Source organism: Limanda limanda, chromosome 20, assembly GCF_963576545.1.
Source record: "Limanda limanda chromosome 20, fLimLim1.1, whole genome shotgun sequence".
NCBI lineage: Eukaryota > Metazoa > Chordata > Actinopteri > Pleuronectiformes > Pleuronectidae > Limanda > Limanda limanda.
Genome location: NC_083655.1, coordinates 2,863,352 through 2,886,211, shown reverse-complemented (window position 1 = coordinate 2,886,211; position 22,860 = coordinate 2,863,352). Strand labels below are relative to the sequence as shown.

Below are 22,860 nucleotides of genomic sequence, written 5' to 3'. Positions count from 1 at the left end.
TAAAACCTTTGCAACAGAGTTTCCAATCTTCTCCCTTTCAGCAGCTCTAAAACACCTGTGGACACCATGTGATCTGTAGCAGAGTTAGTAGTTAGCAGTATGGATGTAGCCTCAGAGACGTGATGTGGAACACATCAGCAGCAGCTTCCTGTCCTGGATCTGTGGCCACATTCACAACATGGGGCAGCATTGCCTCCACACACTCCATGTTCAGGCCTTTCATACAGAACACATGAAAACATTCCCTCATGAACAGGTGGAGTAAAAAGGAGCCGAGGTTTTCTGCCTCTCTCTCTCCTTCTCCTTCCTCCTGTACCTGCATGTGTTGTGCATTAGCCCAGGGCTCTGCTTCCGTCTCTGATCTATACCTTTCCATGGCAGCATGTCTTATTAATACAGCCTCTTGCCCCGGGCACGGCTGTAACCCGCAGCCTCACCCCAGGGAGGAAGAGCCAGGACGGGGGAGGGAGGGAGGGAGAGCGGGGGGGCAGAGATACCAGGCGACACAGAAAATAAAGAGTTAGTATGGACAGCAACTATATAGGGTCTTATCTTTATGGTTTTGCATTTTGGATCTGGAGATACTTGTTTTCATTTAGTTTTTTTCCATATTTGATGGAAACATCTCCACCACCCCCACTCGCTTGTGGTTAATCCTGCGGTCCATCTCTCCTGTGGTTTTCCCACATGGGCTCCTCCTGTATTACTGAGGACTCTTCAGGGAACCAGCTGGAGAGAGTCTGCAGAAAGTCCGGGGTTCAAAGCAGCTTCTGAGATCAGCTCCTGTCTGCAGGTTCTCCTCTCAGGCTGCAAACAGACAACCTCCACCAGCCGGGTGGGGAGGCCCGTGTGCAACCTGAGGAGCAGAACTCGCAAAGCACTCGGCAGCTTCATTGTGTTTTCAGCTTCATTAACGCTTTTAAATCGTTTTGGCCTCGTGTGTAATATGACAGCTTAATTAAAAAAGACAGAACAGTGGAGAAAATCGAGTTATTACTACGAGAAGGAAAGTTTAGTTCCCTTCCTCTGCAGTCAGTTCTACGAGTCGGACTGTTCACCCTGTCGTCGCTCTGCCTCTCGTAGTCTTCCATATCTGCTCCCACTCGTAATAACAATACATAATGAATCCAGCTTCATTCACGCCGCTCAATGCATTCAGTGTTATCCTGAGTGGGTTTTGTACCAGTGGAGAGGAAACACAGTCCTCAGCAGACACTTACGGGTAGAAAAGAGAAAGAGAAAGAAAAGAACCTGCTTCTGCACAATGTTGTAAGTAAGAGCTCATCAAGCTGGAGACGTCGTCTGAGGGAGAAGTTTAAAAAAGCTTCTCTCACCTCGAGCGTAAAAGTAATAGAAACAGATAAGAGACAGAATTTGTGCATCGCTGAGAGGAATGGAAGAATGCTGCTGTAACGACCCCAGCTTCAAACCCACAACCTCCACACAATACGTCCCCGTGGGATTACACATCACAGTCGGGCGGCTGCAGCTGGTTGTTTCTGTGGGGGGGGGGGGTCGCTGGCTGCAAGGTGAGCAGGGTCGCAGTGTTAACTTCTGGATGAAATGGGATTTTCTCGTGTCCGTTCCAGGTCGTTTGTCCACGCCCACGGCTGCTGATGATGAGCGGTCTGATAAGAAGAGACAGAAGCTGCTGGCGGAGAATTGTGGCGAAATCTGTTGGTGGCGAAATAAAATGACGTTTCCACTCTGGTAATAAACTCTTAAATCTCTGCCACCATTTGAATTAGATAAGCTGTAAAATAGGTTTGTAAAATATGACAATACGAGTTTTAATTAAAAATCTTGCCCCTCTTATATTTCTGGTAATTTATTTTGATTGTTCAGGCTCTCGGAGGAGGATTTCTCATAATGCAGCTGTGAGGCTTTCTCTGCTGTTTCCACAGCACCGAGGAATTTGAATTCTACTTCTGACCGACGTGATTTATGAGCAGCAGAGCAACCAAATGAGCAAGTATGAACCTGCCGTCCAAGACATGGTACCACAAGGAGCTACAGCCAACATGATCTAGTTCATTCTTCATGTAGATTTCATAAACATATGATGCAAAGTTTCCTTATGTTCTTCAGGGTGAAGAGTGGGAATCAGTCTGGTTTTTTTTTTCCCACTACAGCTGCTTGATCAATACTTTTAAAACAGTGCTGCTTTCTAAAAGGTGCTAAAACCTTTACTTTTTACTTTAAATAGCCAGAAATGACGATGAGAAGATAGATTATGTCTTGCTAAGGGAAATTGGAACTTGCAATTTACATAATAACCGTTAAAATATCCATTAAAAGTGCAAAACACTTTCCAAATTCACATTATAAAAATAAGCTGCTATTTCACTGTAAAAAGAGTTGCATAGTGTTGCTTTAAGTAATAAAAAGATACATCAGCTTATATGAATTCAAACAAACATTAGCACAATAGAGCAAATGATTATCACCACCTGAATGGACGTGGTGTAACAAACAGCCAGCACCAAAACCTGAGGAGAAAGAGAAACTTGCTGCACGAGGTAATGATGCAACAAAGGAACTGAGCCAAGATCTGCAGAGTAAAAGTTTATGCCCCGGCAACACGGCTCCATTAAAGAAGCTTCAAACGAGCCCAACCTTTAAATATGCCACGACAACATCTGTCGCGTGAGCCCGATAGGAAGCAGTTGTTTTAAAAGTAATCTGGGTGTTTTTATTCCACCGTAATGCAATGAACAAACTCTAATTTCACAATATTGGCAACATAAACCTCAAGTTCAGCATCATGTTTCTCATTTAGAGGAGATAAAATGTTCCCGATCTGTAATTAAAAACACGGAACGAAATAAATTATAACCGCGCTGCACGGAATATCCTTTCAAGTATATTGCCTGGATGTGAGAGCAGCTCACTGAAGAACATTAAGTCCTCAAAAACTCACCAACTGTTCATCCAACTCCATCTTTCTTCCAAGACGACTCCCAGGGGGAGCGGGCGAGCGCTTTCACAAACCCTCCATCAACTCGCTATAAGCTGCTGATGCTTTTTTTTTTTTTTTCGGGGACCTGGAACCTCGACTGCAATTAATCCCGAGAGCGACTTGGCGCGACTGATTTGACTTTCATGCCTCGGAGGTGACAATCATTCCATCAGCATCCGCCTGCGACCACACGCTCGTCATAAATCCAGAAGCTCTGTCGAGTCCACAGCCGGAACAGCATCATAGAGTTATATCTGTTCAAATCAGCCTGATCCTTGTATAAAACATATCACAACAACAATAATCATGACAGTAAACATCATAGCAGTGACCGGGCTCTTGTGTTTTGTGTATTTTTACTTTCTAAAAGGTCCCTGGTCAAATACTTTCATATATCTTACATGAAAGTGAGCGACTTCTGCTAATTATTTATGATTCAAGGTCCACAAGCTCATGAAATTTGCATTTGAATTCTGCAGAAAATGACGTTCATGTATTTCTGTACCCAAATCCTCCGCCTGGGCCTCTTGCGCTGACTGAGGAAACGCCGGCAGCTTCTCTTGTTGAGCCAAACAAAACACAGCTAAGCTATGAATTCTCTGTGATAAGGCGGCTAAAGTGAATTCAAAGCACTGTAAGTCAATTTCACGGATCGGATGTGGACGCCGTGTGCAGCGGCCGTTGTGGGGACGCGGGTTTTGTCGATACGCCAGCTGGACGTAGTGTGTGTCGGAGCATGTGCTGCTTCGGGAACACGCCACCGTTCATTAAGTGCATCAGCGCTGCTTCAACATTCTGCGTAGAGAACTGTGGAAGCACCGAAACATGTATATGACAAACAAAGAGCCTGAATAAAGTAATTAGGATTAGTTGTAGCTGCTGAGAAGAGAACAAAACAAAGAAAACCCACAGTTTGTGTGTGTGTGTGTGTGTGTGTGTGTTATATGTCTGTTTTTTGTGCGTGTGCGTGGGTGGGTTGTGTTACTTCCGCTGCTAATTAACCACCTCGGTCGTCTCTCCTCCTTCAGGCAGAAACAAGACGGCACAAGTGGAGCTTTTCAACGAGATTTACTCGCTGCTCTTCTGTGAGACTAAAATAAATTGCTAGATTCATGGAAATACCACGAGTACGACAACTGCTGCTGCTGCTGTTATACTGGAAATCTAGAGAATAGGCCAAAAAAAAACTGATTAGGTGGTGAACACAACAACTTAAATGAAAAATGATTTTGTCAACTTGTATCTGAACTGAAGTATCCACAGGTTCCAAAGAAAATATCAATAGAAAGTTTTTCTTCTGGTGCCGACACATCATCCGACACTTTGTGTTGTTTCGTTTGATTTCGGGATCTTTTGTTCATCTCGTCTGCAAAAAAACAAGCTCATCTTTCCTTGATTCAAGATATTTCAGCTAAATATTATAAAAGCTACTTTGTTATTTCTCACTTTTCCTCTTCCCCTCTCATCTGCCTCACCTGCTTTGTTTACCTTCCCTCCTTCCCTCTCTTCTTCTTCTTCTGCACATTCTCTCTTTCTTATACTCGTATTTTAGAAGTATTTCAAATTTAGCTAATGTCGCCTCCCAAGCTTATTGGTTAAGTTATGTTTTTCTCTTCAGGTTGTGATCTTGACCCTACTTGAATTTTTCAGATTGAGTAACGGCTCATAACAGTTTACGGCATAGAAGCAAAATAACAATCTACAAAAATACAGCATATGTCCATTAAAAGTATATTGGCCATTGGTATCAAAATCTACAAAATATTGGTGAGGCTCTGAGCTGCAGTAAACTTGTCTCGATGCATATCAGACTTTAGTAGATTCAGTTTGTTGACATAATAAAAGAACCAGCATGATGTTGTAGTAATAACAAAATACAGCAGTCAGGACATTTCATAACCTCAGGACCTTATAAAGTAATGTTTTCCACTCAGGTTTCCATCTCCATCTACTTCCTGCTCATAGAAGTTATATATAAGATATAAAAGTCCGACATCATTCCTATCATCGAAGAACAGCTCTTCATCTTAGACGTGGAGCTGAGGTTGTGAAAATTAGTCCAATTTGGTCTCTACTTTCAAAGGGTTTCTTCTAAGAATTGTGTATAATGTAGAACAGCGCGTTGCTCCTGTATGAAAGGAAGCGACACAATACAGTAATCAGGACCAGGATCATGAAAGCTTCTCTTTGTCACAGGAAGGAAGAAATAATCTCATTTACCTATTCTTAAAGTGGACAAAAAGGACTGAAATAGCATGTTTTTTATTTTTTGTTCCTTCGTCGCAAGTTTTGTTGCTGGAAAACTTGGATCAAAGCCGATATCCGGCTCCTCTGATGTGCGCTTGATGTTCTCAGCCGAGGAGCTGGGAGACTTCTGAATCTATCAGGAGACGCACTGAAGCAACCGAATAACTCGAAAGTCTCTCTCTGCTCTTAAGTTCTGCATCAGATGCTTTTCTCGTCCGCTCCCGTCCCCGATGGGATTAAGATCCTGAGCAGCATCGCTGTATTGTGACAGCTTGTTCCTGTCAAAAGACGAGTCGCTGAAAAAGAAGCAAAGATTTGAGTTTGTGCCACGAAACGTCTTCTCAGATTAAAAAAAAATCACGTCTCCTACTGATGCTGCAAAAAACAGGAAATGGGAGGGGCTGGAGACGAGGATTTTTCCACCTGCCGCCTCGTGTACTGTCACCGGCTGATTGTCTGTGACACAAAATGAACACTGGATACTTAACGGCGTGTAAATGGGCTCATTTGATATGTGTCATATTAAATAAAAAAGCCGTCGCATGACTCTCACATCATTACTCATGTTGTGTCGCGGGAGCCGAGCCATGAAAAGTCAATAAGAGAGCGAGCGAGTGACTCTTCTTCTCCTGAGTGATTCGCTCCACACCAACATTAAACATGACAGGTTGTGCGTCACTAGGAAACGAAGGTAACTCTGCGACAGGATGAACCCGCTTCACTCGGATCAAAGTCACGACGGTGACACTTTCCGGATCGTCCCAAACGGTCGAGCGCTTCTCCAATCGCTCTCCCGCTCGCCGGATTTAACAAACCTCAGCAGATCGAGAGGCAGCGAGGAGCGGCGGGCGAGAGGAATGTGGTCATTACCATCGCCAGCAGCTGCACCGAGTCCCGCGGGGGGGAACTTCACCTCGGTAGGGAGAACCATGTAGACCCAGCGACAGTTCGATTCCGATGGAGCGGACGAGGGGTTAAAACGGGCGAGGGTGAGATTTCAGTGGCGTCTGCTAACGGTGCAATTCCATAACCAGGGAGAGTTCAGGTGATGGAGTCAGAACATGATCAGAAAACAGATCCTGAGGGTAAAGTTGATAGAGTGAAAACACGACTTTACTACAACTGCTTCAGATATTAACAATATGTATAATGTGTGATATTTATTACATCAGGAACGATTGTTCCTCCTCTGTCTGAATCATAAATCCATTGTTCTGCAAATTGACAAAGAATGCTTGTTTTTTGGAAACTGCATATAAAAGACTTTGGTACCTGTTTATAACAATTATAATTAATTGTCTGCAGTTCAAATCTTACTTGATTTCTGGACATCACTAACCTTCCCCCACTGGCCTCTCATGGACACCCAGGGGTCTCTTACCCACAGTTGGGAAACCATTAATAAAAATCTTTATATTGATCCATGGGCAAAAGTCCCAAGTTGCACTAAACCAATAAATTCCTTTAAATCCCGATACATCGGCTGCAGGAGCAGAGATCTCAGTCCTGGACAACTTAGTGAGCAGCAGATAAAAAGCTCCCTCGAGATAAGTGCAGAATAAATTTAAGTTAATTCTGTTTCGACATGAGGAGGCAATTTTTCTCTGTAAAAATAACCTAATGTAACCAGTAAGGATTTGAGAGGTTCTATTCAGTCCAGGGAACTGATTGATAGGTGGAGAGAACCTTGGGAAGAGAAAACATCAAACTGGGCTCAATTAGGTTTGGAAAAAAAATAAATTCAATTACTGCCCCCCCGATCAGGGAAGCCATTATTGAAAAAACCTGCGGACAGTCCTGAAACCCAGGGGTCGAGTAAAAATAACAAACTAACGAGGATGAAATAATCAACTCTCTTCGTCTCTCTTTCCTCTTCTTCCTCCTCCTCCTCCTCCTCCTCTTCGTCAGCGGGGTCTAATGATTCACTAGGAGGAGATGAAAGAGTCTTGTTGGCTTCTGTATGGATTCTTACAAAGCGCCTCCTTGTCTTTGTGCATTTAGATTTCACACTCTCAGGTTCAGGGATTGTTGAGCAAGAAAACAGGCACAATTAATTCTATCTAATTAACACGATTTCAAATCATTCAACTGCTAGTTTTTCGCTTCTCATTACAAGTGCAGAACAGATGTTGTCTTCCAGATGTGTACAGCGCTCCCACTGTTGTAGATATTTGCCGACGCTCGTTCAAGCGCGATCGATTTGTTTACAACTTCCTGTGGGTCACAGCTTGAAACGGCAACACATCCTCCACACGAGAGACGCCTCCTCCTCCAGCACATATGTGAACCTGCATCCAACACAAACACTGGAGTCAGCCGGAACGGATCCTCGGCTCATCATCCGGGATCCAGAGGAGCCGCATCTTCCACTCGCTAATGGAATAAATGCAGGTTTTCAGCTTTTCTGATTAGAAGCAATCACAGAGGGGAAGGGTTTTTTCGCAATTTCCAGGATTTGAGTCGGAGGTTTAACAGCTGCTCCGCTTCCAGGAGCCGTCTTAGACGCCCGTGATTGGAGGAGACAGCTTCGTCAGGCACGAGAGAGGAGAGCAAGTCCAGCTCATTAATCCTTCAGCTGCACATGTTCCTCACATCTCAGAGCCGTGATGGTTCTCCTCAGTGCAGCTCAGACGTGAGAAGCTGTATCGAGTCGCTGTTGTTGTTGTTATTTATTTACCTTTAGTAGAATTCTCTCTCATCGGCCCCCCCCCGCGGAGCTACCGCTGTTTACGCTGTTACCCCGCGGTTTAAAAAAAAATAAGCAATCCGAAATTGATGGTGATGGATTGTAAGGATAGTGTAGCGGCAGCAACAACACACAGTCGTTGATCAAAGGAAAACGAGGGTTGTGGTCACAGGTAATTGGGCGACTATTGAAGCATGTGGATTACATCACAGGGAGGAGTGTCTCACAGCAAGGACACACAAACACACAACACACAACAAGGGAGACGGATGGTGCACAAAAAACAAAGAAGAGGAAGAAGAAAGTGAAGAACAAACAACTCTGATTGTTTCAGTAAATGTTTGGTTTGCTGCCGGTTGGATTAAGCTGCTCAAACACTGAGGGACTTTAGAAAATGTTGGTGAATTCCACCTCAGACTGAGAGAGGGAAACGTGTGTGAGGGAAAACTGAAGCTCAGGATTCACCTGCTCACACTGGACTCACACTGGACTCACACACGACTCACACTGGACTCACACTGGACTCACACACGACTCACACACGACTCACACTCGACTCACACACGACTCACACTGGACTCACACACGACTCACACTGGACTCACACTGGACTCACACTGGACTCACACTGGACTCACACACGACTCACACTGGACTCACACACGACTCACACTCGACTCACACTGGACTCACACTCGACTCACACTGGACTCACGCTCGACTCACACTCGACTCACACTCGACTCACACACGACTCACACTCGACTCACACTCGACTCACACTCGACTCACACTGGACTCACACACGACTCACACACGACTCACGTTGTGTTGGCTCGTCTGGAACCAGCTCGGTGTTTCATTCAAAGAAGAAGTCGCAGTTTGTTTGTAAAGGCGAAATGTTTTAGGTTTTCCTCTAAAGACGTTTACTGAACTAGCTTCTCTGACTTGGGAGTTTAGTTTAGAAAAGCTGCATCTCCGAATATCTCTCAACTGTTGTTATGTGTGATTCAGATTCCTTTGATCTCCTCAGAAATCATGTAAAAAAATCTGTAAAATCATGTTGTGTATTCCCGGCTTTGCAGTGTGATTCATAGTTACACACATTATTTGCCATTTGCTATGAAGCAAAAAGCAGAAATATGAAATTAGAGGAAACGCTTTCTCCAGGTGTAATAACTGGAATCGTAGCTGCTGTAGAGGCTGAACTGTGGACTCCCTGGATGTGTATTATTTGTGTTGGGTCACTCTGTATTCCTCACACAGCTCAGCTCCTGTTTCCTGAGGCGCTGGAACACACTGACTCTGTAGCTTAGTGTTGTCACTGTTTTTTTTTTGTGTGTGCTTTGTTTGTGTTACATCTGCTCCTTTGTATCTTAAACACATCTGATGTCAAACCCTCCTCAGAGTTACCTGCGTTCTACTTCCTCCTGACTCTGATTGGTCCAGAAGTAGAAACGAGGACATTAACTGTCCAATCGGATCATAGTGATGCTGCAGATGTGCCTGTTTAATCATATTTAAGATGCACTGAGTGAATTTAACAACGTCATCTCATCCAAGCTCTGAAATACTTAGTTATGAAGTACTTCTTCAACAAGTATTTGTCAAATATCTGTACAGTCTTGTTTTTGCTTTCCCCACAACCAATAAAAGGAGCTCCTGTAAGAATCCTTTAAAACAGCCTGGCACCATTTATAATGTTCAACAGGATTATGACTTACTGCTGATCCATTTGGCGCTGGGGTCGTGGACCTTGAAGTCTTTCCTGAACAGGTCTCCCACCGTCACCTTGCCCTTGAGAGCCAGACGGTCGTCCTCACCTGCAAAGAAACAAACAGAGAACTCAGCAACTCTGTGTGCAGCGACAACATAAAACTCAGAAAGCAAGTTTTCGGCAATTTATATGAAACAATAGTTTAAACGTTGGTTTGTAGACGGCTGTCATCTGCATGTTGTCAATTCAGCGATTGTATTCGCTAACTGTTATGAATAAAGTCCATAGAAATTAGTATTTAGGCTTGAATGAAGAAAATGAATCAACTATTTCACTTCCTTAATATCGTTGCTGCTAGAATATCATTATGGTTATTGTTATATAATGTTATATATTGTTATATTGTCGGAGGAGAAGACTGCAGAAATCCTGCAGTTGCTTCCTCTGCTTTTCCTCCTGCTATTGTTTACTGTCGTCTCAACTTCTGTGGATAGCACATACATCTATAAAGTTTGAAAATATAAAAATATTTGAGTCTGAGCCATAAAGAAAAAAACAAGGTGTCAAGATAAAACTGAGGGAATACATAATGTTCTCTCAACACCTTTTGATCTGCAGCCGCATCTTAACTTTTTCTCCTGCAGGTCTGAGACTGTTCACCTTTCAGAGAATAAAAAGCTGAGGCAGGAATAATAAAAAAGAGATGAAAAATGGAGCAGCAGCAGAATAACCTCCCCGAGGCCTTTGATTAAGACTCGTGCATCTTCTGATCATCGTGCATATTTACAGCAGACGCATCCTGCAATTCATTTCAGCTTAATTTCATCCATCAATGCTCATCACATCAGCTCCTGCTCCGTGACTCATTTCACCTCCGCGCACGTGATTGGACGATAGAAAGCAAAGATGCAATATACACGACGGGCAAACTCAATTTGAAGTTACATCTCTGCAATGATTTAACTGTGACTTTGACGGTTTCAGTGTCTGACGGACACGCTGGTTTCCACGGGGATCAGTCATGTGATATTTTAGATTGTTTTTCTAATGTGTGATGTTTAATCCCTCTGCTTATCCCGTCTAGCTGTCATTCTGTGGGTGAGAAAACATTCTCTTCACCTGCAGTCGTATGAAAGCATATTCTGTGTTTTTAGTACAAACCTATAGACACACACACACACACACACACACACACACACACACACACACACACACACACACACACACACACACACACACAAGAGAAGAATAAAGATAAAAACAGAGCAATGAAAAGGAAAAGAACGCAACAGGCGGCGCTGCGTGATGTTTGAATGGGAGGAATATTTTCGTGGTAACCAAGGTTATTAAATTCCATTTTCAAGTAAACAGCAGAAAAATAAAACACATATATTCATGACAGCTACAAGCCATGTTCAGAGGCTGCACACACAGATGGCAGCAAGAACAAGCCCCGGCCGTGATGACAACATACATCTGTTTATTAGTCTGTTTAGAACTCCCACTCCTCTGGTGTTAGACATGCACGCTGCTTTTTAAACTAGGATGAATGCATCTAGTAGGTCAATTATTCAAAGGTTATATATACACAGGCTTGTATTCATTAATTCTTCCTTTTATTGGGGGTTTTCATGGTCCGTATAAACAATGAAAACCATCTTAGGACTTAGAATGAAATCTTGAATCTCACTGAGGCCTGTACGGTTCATAATTTATCGAAAACTAAAGACAGAAAATTGCTTTATACCCAAAGAATTAATGGTCCTAGAGTTTCCAATCTACTACTTTAAAAAAGTGACTCTTTCTAACCTGTATAAGTCATAAATACAATTTTCAATACAAAGATGCAGCAGCGTCCTGAACTACGTGAGCACATACTTCATCTGAGCTGCTTTTAGTAGCCTGTCCAGATGCATATGCATGTGTGTGTGTGCATGTGAGTGCATGTGAGTGCATGTGGTCGGCCCCTGTGAATAAACCCAGATGGCAGAGTCCAGTATGAAGTGAGGTGAAAGGAGCTGCTTCTCTTAAAGTGTTTGTTTGGGTGTGAAGAGTCAGACGTGAACCAGAAATCTGTTCATTGTGTTTATTTACGTCTCAGTCCTCAGAACACCGATAACATCCTTCAGCTTCTCTTCAGCATTTCAAACACGACGGTGAGTGCGTGAAGTCGAACTGCAAGAGGTTATTACCTTCATCTGTAAACACAGGGCCCGACTTTACACGAGTGAGAAAAGGCCGAAGTAACAAGTGGTCTGAAGACGTGTTTCGATACAATGACCTCAAGGTCTTGGTCACAAAGCACATTGAATTCTTTTAGGAGTAGAATAACGAATGAGTCATCGGAAGAAGAAAACATGTTTTAAAGTTTTAAAGCAACTTACAAAAAATGGACGAGAGCGAGAGAGAGAGAGAGAGCTCGACTCAAATAATGGTGTTCAACAAAAGAAAGGCCAGGACTGAGTGTTTCTTTAAAACTTTTCTCTTTGCAGCGCTGTGAAGCCGGAGCTATCAGCGGGCCGATCATTATGTGGAACTGACACCGTCTATTGAGACCCTGAAGAAAGAAAAAGCTTTTAGACGAGTGTGAGGATCCATAAGGTTTCATGACCCGCTGCGTGGCTTCAGCGGCAGAGACACGCTGCTGCCGAGCAATCACAGCCCATTTTACATGTTTTAGCCGACGATGATTTACCTGCACTACACAGCCGACATATTTATTTAAAAATCCTGCAGCACTTTAGGTTCTCAGACTGAGGAAAAAGGTTTTCAGATACTTTCAGCCTGACTTCTATAAAAGCTATGATAAGCTTGTGGTATCATTACCTGGTTATGTAGTTCAATTCAATTTACTTTTATCTCTATAGGGCACAGTGTAAGGTCGACGCCGAACAATAAACTCTGCCTCTGACTAATGTTTGAGATGGAAACAGGTCATTCTCAGTAAGAAAAGGAAGATTTCAGTCTACAAACCTACAAATTAGGTCACTGTGACCTTTAACCTTTGACCATTGAAATCTACTCAGCCTCATGGCGTTTTTTAAATGAGCATGTTCACAACAAATTGCCTCTGGCCACTGGCTGTTGCCGTGGAAGCATAATTAAATCTGAAAGATAAATAATTAAAGTAGTAGTGATGTCAAGTAGATGTGATTGTAGTAAATCGTGTAAAAACACAACACAATTACTTTAAGCTTTGCAGATCATTCAATGTAGCAGCGGTCAAAGAAGAACAGCTAAACAATCTTTATTTAAAATCACTCACAACAAATGATCAAACCAGGATTCAACACTTTATTTTCTGCATCTTTCATCTGCTGCAGCACCAAGAAGAATCTTTCCCGTAATCAAAACCTCTAATTTATATCTCGGTGCAGCAGCTGTTGGAGAAACCGTCATTGAAAGAGAGGAGGAGGAGGAGGAGCAGGAGGAAGAGGAAGAGGAGTTTCTCAGAGAGAATCTGGCAACACAGAGTAACACTACACATCTTCCTCTTGTCACATCACACACTGATAAATAATTCAGTGTGAAATCTCAACAACCGCTTGTGATCGGAGGATTCTGAGATCCCACACGAGAGAATCGACACCAAACAGCAGAATTCATGATTCAACGACAGGGACCTCGCTCCAGAGTTTCTCAAATATTAACGACAGATCACGGAGAATGAGATCTACACAGATTTTAAAGAACTGATTAATCATTCAAACTTGAATATGTCTGACACGCGTTTCCCAGAGCACGTTCCCAGAGTGTTGGTGAATGACTTGTTTTGTCTGAACGTCAGCTCAGAACTCACTGTGGAATTTATTGCTTTAATGTGATTAAAATTACCGTCGGCACTGATTGGACGGCCACATAGACAGGGGCCGAATTCTTTACTTCATTCTGCACAGAAAAGCATTAAAATCTCATATTTTCAGAAGCTGGAATGTCTGAATGTTGGTGTCTAATTAAAGCCATTATATTGAGAGACCATCGTAATTATCTTTTAAATCATCGACTAATTCATTTGCGTCTCGTTTTCCAGTTCATGTCACATCACAGAGCTCATCTCTCCGACAGAAGAGTTTATTAGCTCCACCGAGGAGGTGATGTTATCATCTGTTTGTTTGTTGGTTCATTTGTCTCTTTGATTGTAAGTTATGCAAAAACAACTGAATGAACTTCCACAGAACCTGGTGGAGGGACTTGGTATAACTCAAGAAAGAAAGTCTGGTGCCGATCCAGATTTCTTTAACTGTCTGAATTTTCAGAAATTCTGATTTCCCAGGAAATAAATCAGGTATCTGGTATATTTAAATGGAGCTGATATCTATAAGTGTGTGAATTTGTTGCAGCTTGACTGATGTAAGGCTCCTGATGGGCCTTGGAGGAGGTTTGTGCTCCACTGAGTCGTTTAAGTTTGCAGAGGGAAGATTTTTTTACCCGACTTTCCAGAAGGGCAGCCACGTTTAAAGCACCGGACCAACAGATGAAATCGTTTTAGCGCTTGCAGCCACCTGAGAGTAATGTCTGATTAGAGTTAGTCACAGTTTAAAGTCTTGGTTTTGGCTGAAATGGAAAATATAACTGTCTGCTTTTTTCATTAAAAACAAGACGCTCTTATTAGAATTGTTTTTTCCATTAAAAAAACAAGACGTCTGAAAACTTCTTTGAGGGACGGCGATGATATTGCACCTGTCACGTCGTCCTGTCAGAGTCGATAACAGAGCAGCGCTGCCGGAGCAGATATCTGTCACACGCATCACAGAAGAGAAGCCTTTGTTTTTGTGTCAAAAATCAGAGAAATAAAAACAATTTGCATCCCTGAACCAAAGTGTTTTTAAAATTGCAATAACGGAACAATCACTTGCATCGCAAATAAGGTTTGTGTGTGTGTGTGTGTGTGTGTGTGTGTGTGTGTGTGTGTGTGTGTGTGTGTCTGTGTGTGTATGTGTGTGTGAGTGTGTGTCGTATTGTGCCTAACAGATGGACAGACATCGACTGATCCTCACTTCCTCTCCGATTTCATCACCGGGGACAAAAACACCTTTGAAGGCATCTGCTCGGTGCTTCGCTGGAGTTTCAGTGTGATTATCGGAGTCACCAGACTGTGAATCCGCTGCGGGGGGGAAACGTACCAGAGCGTTCTCCGTCGGATGTGGAGGTTTACAGGGGATAAACTCTGCATTTATAATCAGGCCTGATTGGCAGATTCACGGGCTGAACACAGAGTATGAGTTACTGGAAAGAGGAAGTTGTCAATGATTAAAATATACGTTTCCTGTTCAGCTCTTTATGCTAATGTCCTACGACCTCTTCTCAATGAGAGGGAGTTTCAAACCTTTTCAAAGTTTCCTGAACCCGGCAGGTTGACCGATAATTGTGGTTCTCAGAAAGTCTGAAGTTTTGACGACAAAAGAAAAAAGGTAAAAGCATCTATTCAGTCTTTCACTTTCAACATCTAATTAGATCTTCAGCAGCTGAGATGAAAGACTGAGAAATTATCTTGGAGCCGTCAAGGAGTGGATTTAAATCCTCATTAGAATCCAGAGCGTGATCATGGACTGTACGTTAACATTGGACTGTATCTATTTTAGAATTATTCTCCAGTCTCGATGAGTATAGCTGACATTCACACTCACATGCTGTCAGGAGAGAGTTCAGAAATAAGCGTGAATGAGTTAGAGCTCTATGCTGACTGTAAGAAATTGTTATAATTGTAACGTCCTCGCTTAGAGAGGACAGGAAGCTTCTTCGTCGTTAACAACTTTTATTTAACCTTTACACGAACATGTGCACTTTTTGCTTCACTCGGTAACTCGCACTCATCACAACAACCTCACTTCCTCCTTGACTCGCTACCCCCCCGCAAAACCAGCCAATGAGAGAGCCTCTTCACAAAAGAACCCATCCTATTAGTCTACACAATCACATGTCCAACCCCTGACCCCTTCACTGACCTTAGGACATCAGAACACTCCTTGTCTGGTCTCATGTACAGCTGACTTCTCCTGCAATGACTGTAACTGCTAGTTGACTTGGCCATAGTATTTTATTGACGAATTGTTTTATACCTTGTATTACTTTGTATATATATATGCATATTTATTTCATTTCTATGTATTCAATGTATTCACTTTTAATGTATCAACTTTTTTATTGTACCCTCGGCACCATTGTAAATGAGCGTCTTATCCCTAAATGTGTCTTCCGAGGCTTAAATAAATATTCAATACAAAAAACTAAGAGTTTTACTGAACAACATCAAAATCACACATAAACATAAACCCAGCCCGTTACATAATGTTAGAACCATTTATTTAGGGATAGGAATATTACCTACAATCAATGTCATAACCCCAATATGATCAGAACTACAATAATGATAATCATAGATTGAGAGAACGCATCTAAAGAAGCTGAATTCTGCTTTCGTGCAATAAACTGACTGTTTGTTTTCACCTGCACCAAATTACCCCGGCGCTCCGTCCTGCCACAGTTTAGCTTCATCACTGTCAGTCACACTGACGTCCGTCCGTCTGACGAACACACGGCTGCCGATACCCAACATCTGACCTAGTTGTTCTGATGCATGGAGCAGAGCGGGCTCTTAGGAACCTGTAGCCATCAGTTACAGCAGACGCCGCCTGTCAGAGGAGGGAAAGTCGACTGGTGTGCGTGTGCGAGTCTGCGTGTGCACGTTGTTGTTTTTTTTTTCTTTCCTGAGAACAAAGTGGTTGTCAGGAGCAGTTAGAAAGTGGCCGGCCCGTCTGGCGGAGGAACATCCATCAACAAACCCTCCTAACCGAGTGGAAACAACACGCCAGCTCATATCTCCTCCGCCGAGCCGCACTGCCGCAGTCTGCTGCTGCTGCTCGGGTGGGGGGGGCGGGAGTTGCCAAAATATTTGTCCTCGCAGTGTAATGAGAGTAAAATGACTTGTTGTGATTGACTGCTGGTTGTAGCATTTTAAAAAACCCTTGCACTAATTTGTATGTAATTAAGCCCTTGAGTTATTTTCCTGAAACGCAGAGCACGGATCCGCGTTGTGTGTGTGTGTGTTTTTAAATCAAGCTCAATCTTTGTTACATTATCTGAAATATTCATACCACGAGACAGAGACGCAGCCCTGAGACATTTTCTGCTCTGCAAATTCGTCTCTTTCAAACGGATAAGAGACCAAACGTTTCTCTGATTGATTTACAGCAGCAACACTGGAGGTTTTTTCTATCATACAGGATTTATTCAACTATGTGAAAAGGACAAAAAAAACGGAGAATATAAAAATCGGTGCTGCGCCTGTGATTGTGGTTTCACTGCCGGGGAATCAAGGCCTTCTTGCCGTCGCTCATTATTTTTCGTTCACTTTCATTCAAGAAGGAATTCATCTGAGACTCACCCAGAGACAGGAGCCAGGAGAGACAACAGTGAAGAAGAGAAAAACACCAAATGCATCAGAGGAGATCGTCATGGAAAGTGTGTGAAATATGAAATTTGAAAACCTGGCGATGATAAAAATGTATTTTATATTCACCAAACTTCCTGATGGAAACTAGAGTTAAGGCCGATTTATGCTACTCCGTTTTTTCGGCTACAGATAGATAAGACCGCCCTCTCCGCCGTGGAACGCCTTCTCCGAGCGCCTCGGAGAGCTTTTCGTGCACCTCTGATTTTTCTAACTATCCGTGGATATTTCGGAGACCCCACGGACAGCTCTTGGCTGTGATTGGTCCGCTAACGACATAATTTCCGTACGACGTCATTTCCGTACAACGTCATTTCCGGATTTCACATTTCCGGACCTCAAACTTCCTGCTTCCTTCCCTGTCACAATAAACCCAAACACAACTACGATTCTACGATTAATGGGACGTGTGTGTTAAGCCAGCAGAGTTGTCCGGCTGACGGTGGCTCGTTAGAGCACTGACGGCATGTGTGCACGGTCACATACGGTTATAACTAGGGTGACCAGACGTCCTCTTTTTCTCGGACACCTTCTTGCGCGAGCTGACTGTAGAGAGAGTCTGTCATTGGGGACCGATCTCAGGGTTGCCAGAGCCACGATAATTATCCTCCAAATACGACTATTTTGAGCCTTTGGAACATTACTTTGCCATTTCCAATCTGGCAACATTGAGCACCTTGCCGCTTCCACTCCGTGCGCTGTTTACAACAGCACATTACATCTGCAGCCATGCCTAAACGTAAATGTAAGTTCACGGACGAACTAAAAAAAAAATACCCAACACCAATTTTATTATTTGGAATATTGTATTTGTTATCATTATTGCTTTAATATATGAGGAGGACTGAAAAGTTTCTTAGTGTGTTGACGACAAAAGAAAAAAGGTAAAAGCATCTATTCAGTTTTTCACCTTCAACATCTAATTAGAGATTCAGCAGCTGAGATGAAAGACTGAGAAATTATCTTGGAGCCGTCAAGGAGTGGATTTAAATCCTCATTAGAATCCAGAGCGTGATCATGGACTGTATGTTAACATTGGACTGTATCTATTTTAGAATTATTCTCTAGTCTCGATGAGCAAAGCTGACATTCACACTCACATGCTGTCAGGAGACAGTACAGAAATGAGAGTGAATGAGTAAGAGCTCGATGCTGATTGTAAGAAATTGTTATAATTGTAACGTTCTGACCCCTTCACTGACTATTTTGAGCCTTTGGAACGTTACTTTGCCATTTCCAATCTGGCAACATTGAGCACCTTGCCGCTTCCACTCCGTGCGCTGTTTACAACAGCACATTACATCTGCAGCCATGCCTAAACGTAAATGTAAGTTTACGTTTAGGCATATATGTATGATATATATATGAGGAGGACTGAAAAGTTTCTTAATTTTCTTATTTTAATATGTGGCCATATAAAGAATTTATTATTTGAATATTGTATTTGTTATCATTATTGCCTTAATATATGAGGAGGACTGAAAAGTTTCTTAATTTTCTTATTTTAATATGTGGCCATATAAAGAATTTATTATTTAGAATGTTTTATTTGTTATCATTATTGACACATTTAAATGCCACAAAAAAGATTTGTTTTACATTTGCACTTTTGTTAAAGTTCAATAAATAGATGTTCATATAGTCATTTGTGTCATTTTTGTCATTTCATTTGTGACATTTGTATGCATTCACATGTTCATGGTGCGGCATGCTATACACTACACCTCCCCACGCCAACCCCCTCCCCCCCGCGACGAAGTGTCCTCTTTTTTACAAACTCAAATCTGGTCACCCTATCATAACGAGCTTTCATAACGGCGCTAGCGGGCTAGGCTAGCGGGCTAGCCACCATGCTAACTGCGGCGGTAACAGTGCAAAAACCCGCTGTCACGACTTTAATTCCACTTCTATCATGACACTGTTTCTACAATACTGTCAGGTTAGAAGCAAACACTGGGTAGTAGTTAGTGTCGGGAGTCCCTGCTGACTGTGTCTGGAAGCTGGGGGGGAAGCTAGCTAGCTCCGTGTAGCTACATGTAGCTTCAAGCAGCTTAAAGCTGTGGGATTAGCAACACAGTTCGGAAACAAGACCGGGGAACCGCTGCGCTAAGAAACGATTACATCAGCATTTTGACCTGCTGGGTGTCACTTTATTTAATTTAGTTGCCATCGTAGCTACACTGTGTGTGAGGGAAGTGGGGAGTAAGTAAATAAACAGCGTGGACTTCTTCTGATTACTCGTGAGGTAGGCTTCTCCAAGCTTGTCTTCCGTTGCGCCACCTACTGTTTGGCGGTGAATTGTTTTCAGACGGACGGTCGTCGGAAAAGCATAAATCAGAAAGAGTCCGTGGTCTCCGTGCGAGCCTTTAGCATTGCTCCGTCTATGTACGAGTATATTCGGTCTGAAGGTGTGAAAGCTGTGGGCTGACAAGGGATTTAACGATAACCTCTAGCCTCCATAGTAATCCTAAATCAGCCCTAATGAATGAATGAAATAAAAACACTTCAGCTCCGGATCCGGGCTTCGACTCTGTCTCACTTCCTGTTTCCTGCTGGCTGAGCTAACTGGTGGCTTCATGTTTAATTTACAGACATGAAAGAGATGAGTCGTCTCATCTAACTTGTGACAGGAAGGAGATCGAGTTTTATGTTCCAAAATGTTGAAGCATTCGTTAAGATTTACTTTCATCGAGGGACCGAGTCTGAATTATATAAAAAAAGACGCCAAAGACCTAAACTCAAGAAACTAATATTTATCATAGTTGAGGAAATACATCAGGTTAAAGATACACAAAGTACTCTGAGTATTTGAGGATGAACGTTTACTTAACTCTACAAAATAAAACAGTCCATCATGAAAACAACAATCTCAAGAAAGGGTCAAATAAACTCTTTCCACAAACAACCGAGCGTCCTTGAGGAGTGAATCATAAAGCTGCAACATCCTGAAGCTCATCTCTACTGCTGAACACAAGCTAGTTAATCCACAGCAACTTGAAATGGATTTGACGCGGAAAGAAAACATTTTAAAATATCCCAGATGTTTCTTAAATACCACGTTCCCCCGGAAAACACTGAACTTTACAGGAGACCTCGGAGCTGAGGCAGAGACTTGGCTCCTGTCGAGACTTGGCAACTCTTGGTTTTGATGCGACGACAGGAAACATAAGAGCGAGGTACAAGCTGCAGACGCCACCTGCCCGGGCGCCGTTTGACGCCCAGCTCCCGCTGTGTGCCGTGTTTGGGAAAAGGCACATTAAACAGCTCAAGTCCATCATAACAAACGCCACAGGACAGGAAAAGGGCGTCGGCCAGGAGGTGACGAGGCGTTTGATCCTCGCTGCTTCGACACCTGCTGCACCGAGGTCGACGCCGGCGACACTCCGGCTCCGACGCCTGTCGACACCTCTCAGGATTATGTAGGAAAACAGAACCTTGGATTGCTATTGAAAACTTCTCCCCGTGCTTTGCCACCGAGCTCTGACATCTACAAGCTGTATTTCAGAAACACGGACACGGTGATTTACGTCGTTGTCAGTGAGTTACAGTTCACGCTCACTGATTTGGTTCTGGCAGCACATTAAACTACACCAAGGACTTTTGATGCGCCTGAATATAAACAGATGACTTTCCGATTAAAGTTTAATGTTATTCTGCAAACACAAAACCTGAAGGTCATTTTGAGATGAAACCTAAAATAACGGAGACGTCCAAAAGGCTGCAGAGTTCAAGGTCTAAGAGCACGAGGCGGATGAGAGCTGCCCTTAGGAAGAAAGAAATGTTGCACAAGCTGACTTCAATGAGGTTTAATGACCTTCAGCAAGTCCCTCTGAGCCCAAGTTAACTGAGACGTTCCCGTGGGTGACTCAGCAAATACCGACCCAGACCGAGCGCCCAGCCGACCAGGACACAAACACACATTACTCTTTGCATTGTTCCTGCTCGGATTGATTGCGAAACCTAATGGGCATGTCAGTGCATAATAATCGCCGTGTAAACAGAGCGATGCATGGTGGTGTGGCCCCTCCCACCCCGGCCTGTGTCGTGTACCTGGAGTCAACAGGATGACGGAGGTGACGATCAGCGAGCAGATGACCAGAATGACAAGAAGGGCGATCGCTATTCCCTTCCAGTTCCTCTGCGGAGGGTTGCTGCCCACCAGCTCCTACAGAGAGAGAAAGAGAGAGAGAGAGAGGGCGAGAGCGAGAGAGAGGAGGAGGAGAAGAGACATGGTCAGAAACAGTAAAACCACAGGGAATCAGGGACGATTCACGGAGACGATGTGAGGACAAAATGACGGAGAAATTGAAAAGAACAATATGTGGGCTCCGATAAAGAAGCTAAAGGGATTCAGAGGAAGTATAAATGGCAAACTCATGAAAAGAAAGGAAAGGGGGGGGTGGGGGGGGTGTCAGTCAAGGACGAACGTGAGGCAGAGTCGCAGCCTCTCGGCTCAAAAGGAGACGTGCCAGCGGCGGCACCAGCAGCAGGAGGAGGAGGAGGAGGAGGAGGAGGAGGAGGAGGAGGAGGAGGAGGAGGAGGAGGAGGAGGAGGAGGAGGAGGAAGAGGAGGAGGAGGAGGGGGGGAATTCTTAATGAGCCGAGCATCGGCGACCATCAGCCGCAAACGAATGTGACAGATAAAAATGGAGCCCGAGACACGTCGGTGAATTGCACACTTTGGAAACGGAGCCGGGAGAAGAAGCAGTCGGAGTTATGAGCAACCTTGAGGCCTTTTCTTTTTTTCCTCCTTTTGTCTGACAACAAATGAACTTATTGCAGTCAAACGGAATTAAAAAAGAACGAGCATGGTGCTGGAGGAAGCGTCGGCGGGAGATAGGAAATGAGAACAACAGGAGAAACTCAGCTTCAGGCTTCTTGTTCACACCCGGAGCAAAAGTGCATCACAACCATGAGCTATGGGTTTGAGCCGGGAGCAAACTGAGCCGAGCGAGTCACGTTCATCATCAAGGAAAGACGTCACGTGAGAAGAAATGCATAAATACAGGCATAGGATCCATATTTTACTATCCAGATTACCACTGATTATACTAAGTGTCACAAAATGTTTAAATTATCGTAAATCATGGTAATTCATCGTGCAAAGACAATATTTATCGAACAAATGTTTCCAATATCTTGTGGAATCCGATCTGCAAATGACTGAGGCTCTTTTGAATTGTGCTGCACCTCCCTTACATGTCTCTGCTCGTAAAATTCTTTGTCAACAGAAGCATGATGGCGAAACAAATGAGTAATTTCAGCGCTAAATGAAAAACCACCCGCTTGGCTTTGAACACAAATCCTCCCTTAAGGTTTCCGACCTCAGCTGTGGTTGTTGTGGCGAACGCACACAGATAAACCAGAACCACGACCGAGAGGGGACTCTGAGGGAAGGATCCAAAGCCCAGACTGTTGTGCGGAATTAATAAGTTCTTAATTAGTTTATGGAGGATGAAAAGAGACGAAGCAGAGCATGTGCTTCAGGGACCTGTGGCGGGAGCGTTAATGAATACACACTCAGGCTTTAATGAAGCTGCATGTCTGGGCTATGAAGCAAACCTTTAAGTGACCTTGCTTCCACCTTAATTGAAAAGAGCCCAAGACATCATTAGCCCCGGAGATAAGAGCAATCAGGCCTATTTACCACACTGCCCATTATCCACATTCATTAAAACAGGAACCAGTTAGTTAGCTGCCGAGCTGCGACCGCCACAAAGGAGAAGACCTCGGGCGGAGATGAAGAGGAAAAAGAAAAAGGGCTCAGAAAGTTCGGGAGGCATTCAAGTTGTTCCCTGTGTG

General features: G+C 43.5%; 1 protein-coding gene across 1 annotated transcript in view; it reads right to left on the bottom strand.

The window, feature by feature from the left end:
• LOC133026922 (dipeptidyl aminopeptidase-like protein 6) overlaps positions 1-22,860 on the bottom strand; it is a 118,123-nt gene that overhangs the window by 30,178 nt on the left and 65,085 nt on the right. The window contains exons 2-3 of the mRNA XM_061093907.1: positions 21,110-21,224; positions 9,617-9,715 (exon numbers count right to left, since the gene is read on the bottom strand). Coding sequence (XP_060949890.1) covers positions 9,617-9,715; positions 21,110-21,224 — 214 coding nt within the window. The remainder of the gene's footprint in view (positions 1-9,616; positions 9,716-21,109; positions 21,225-22,860) is intronic.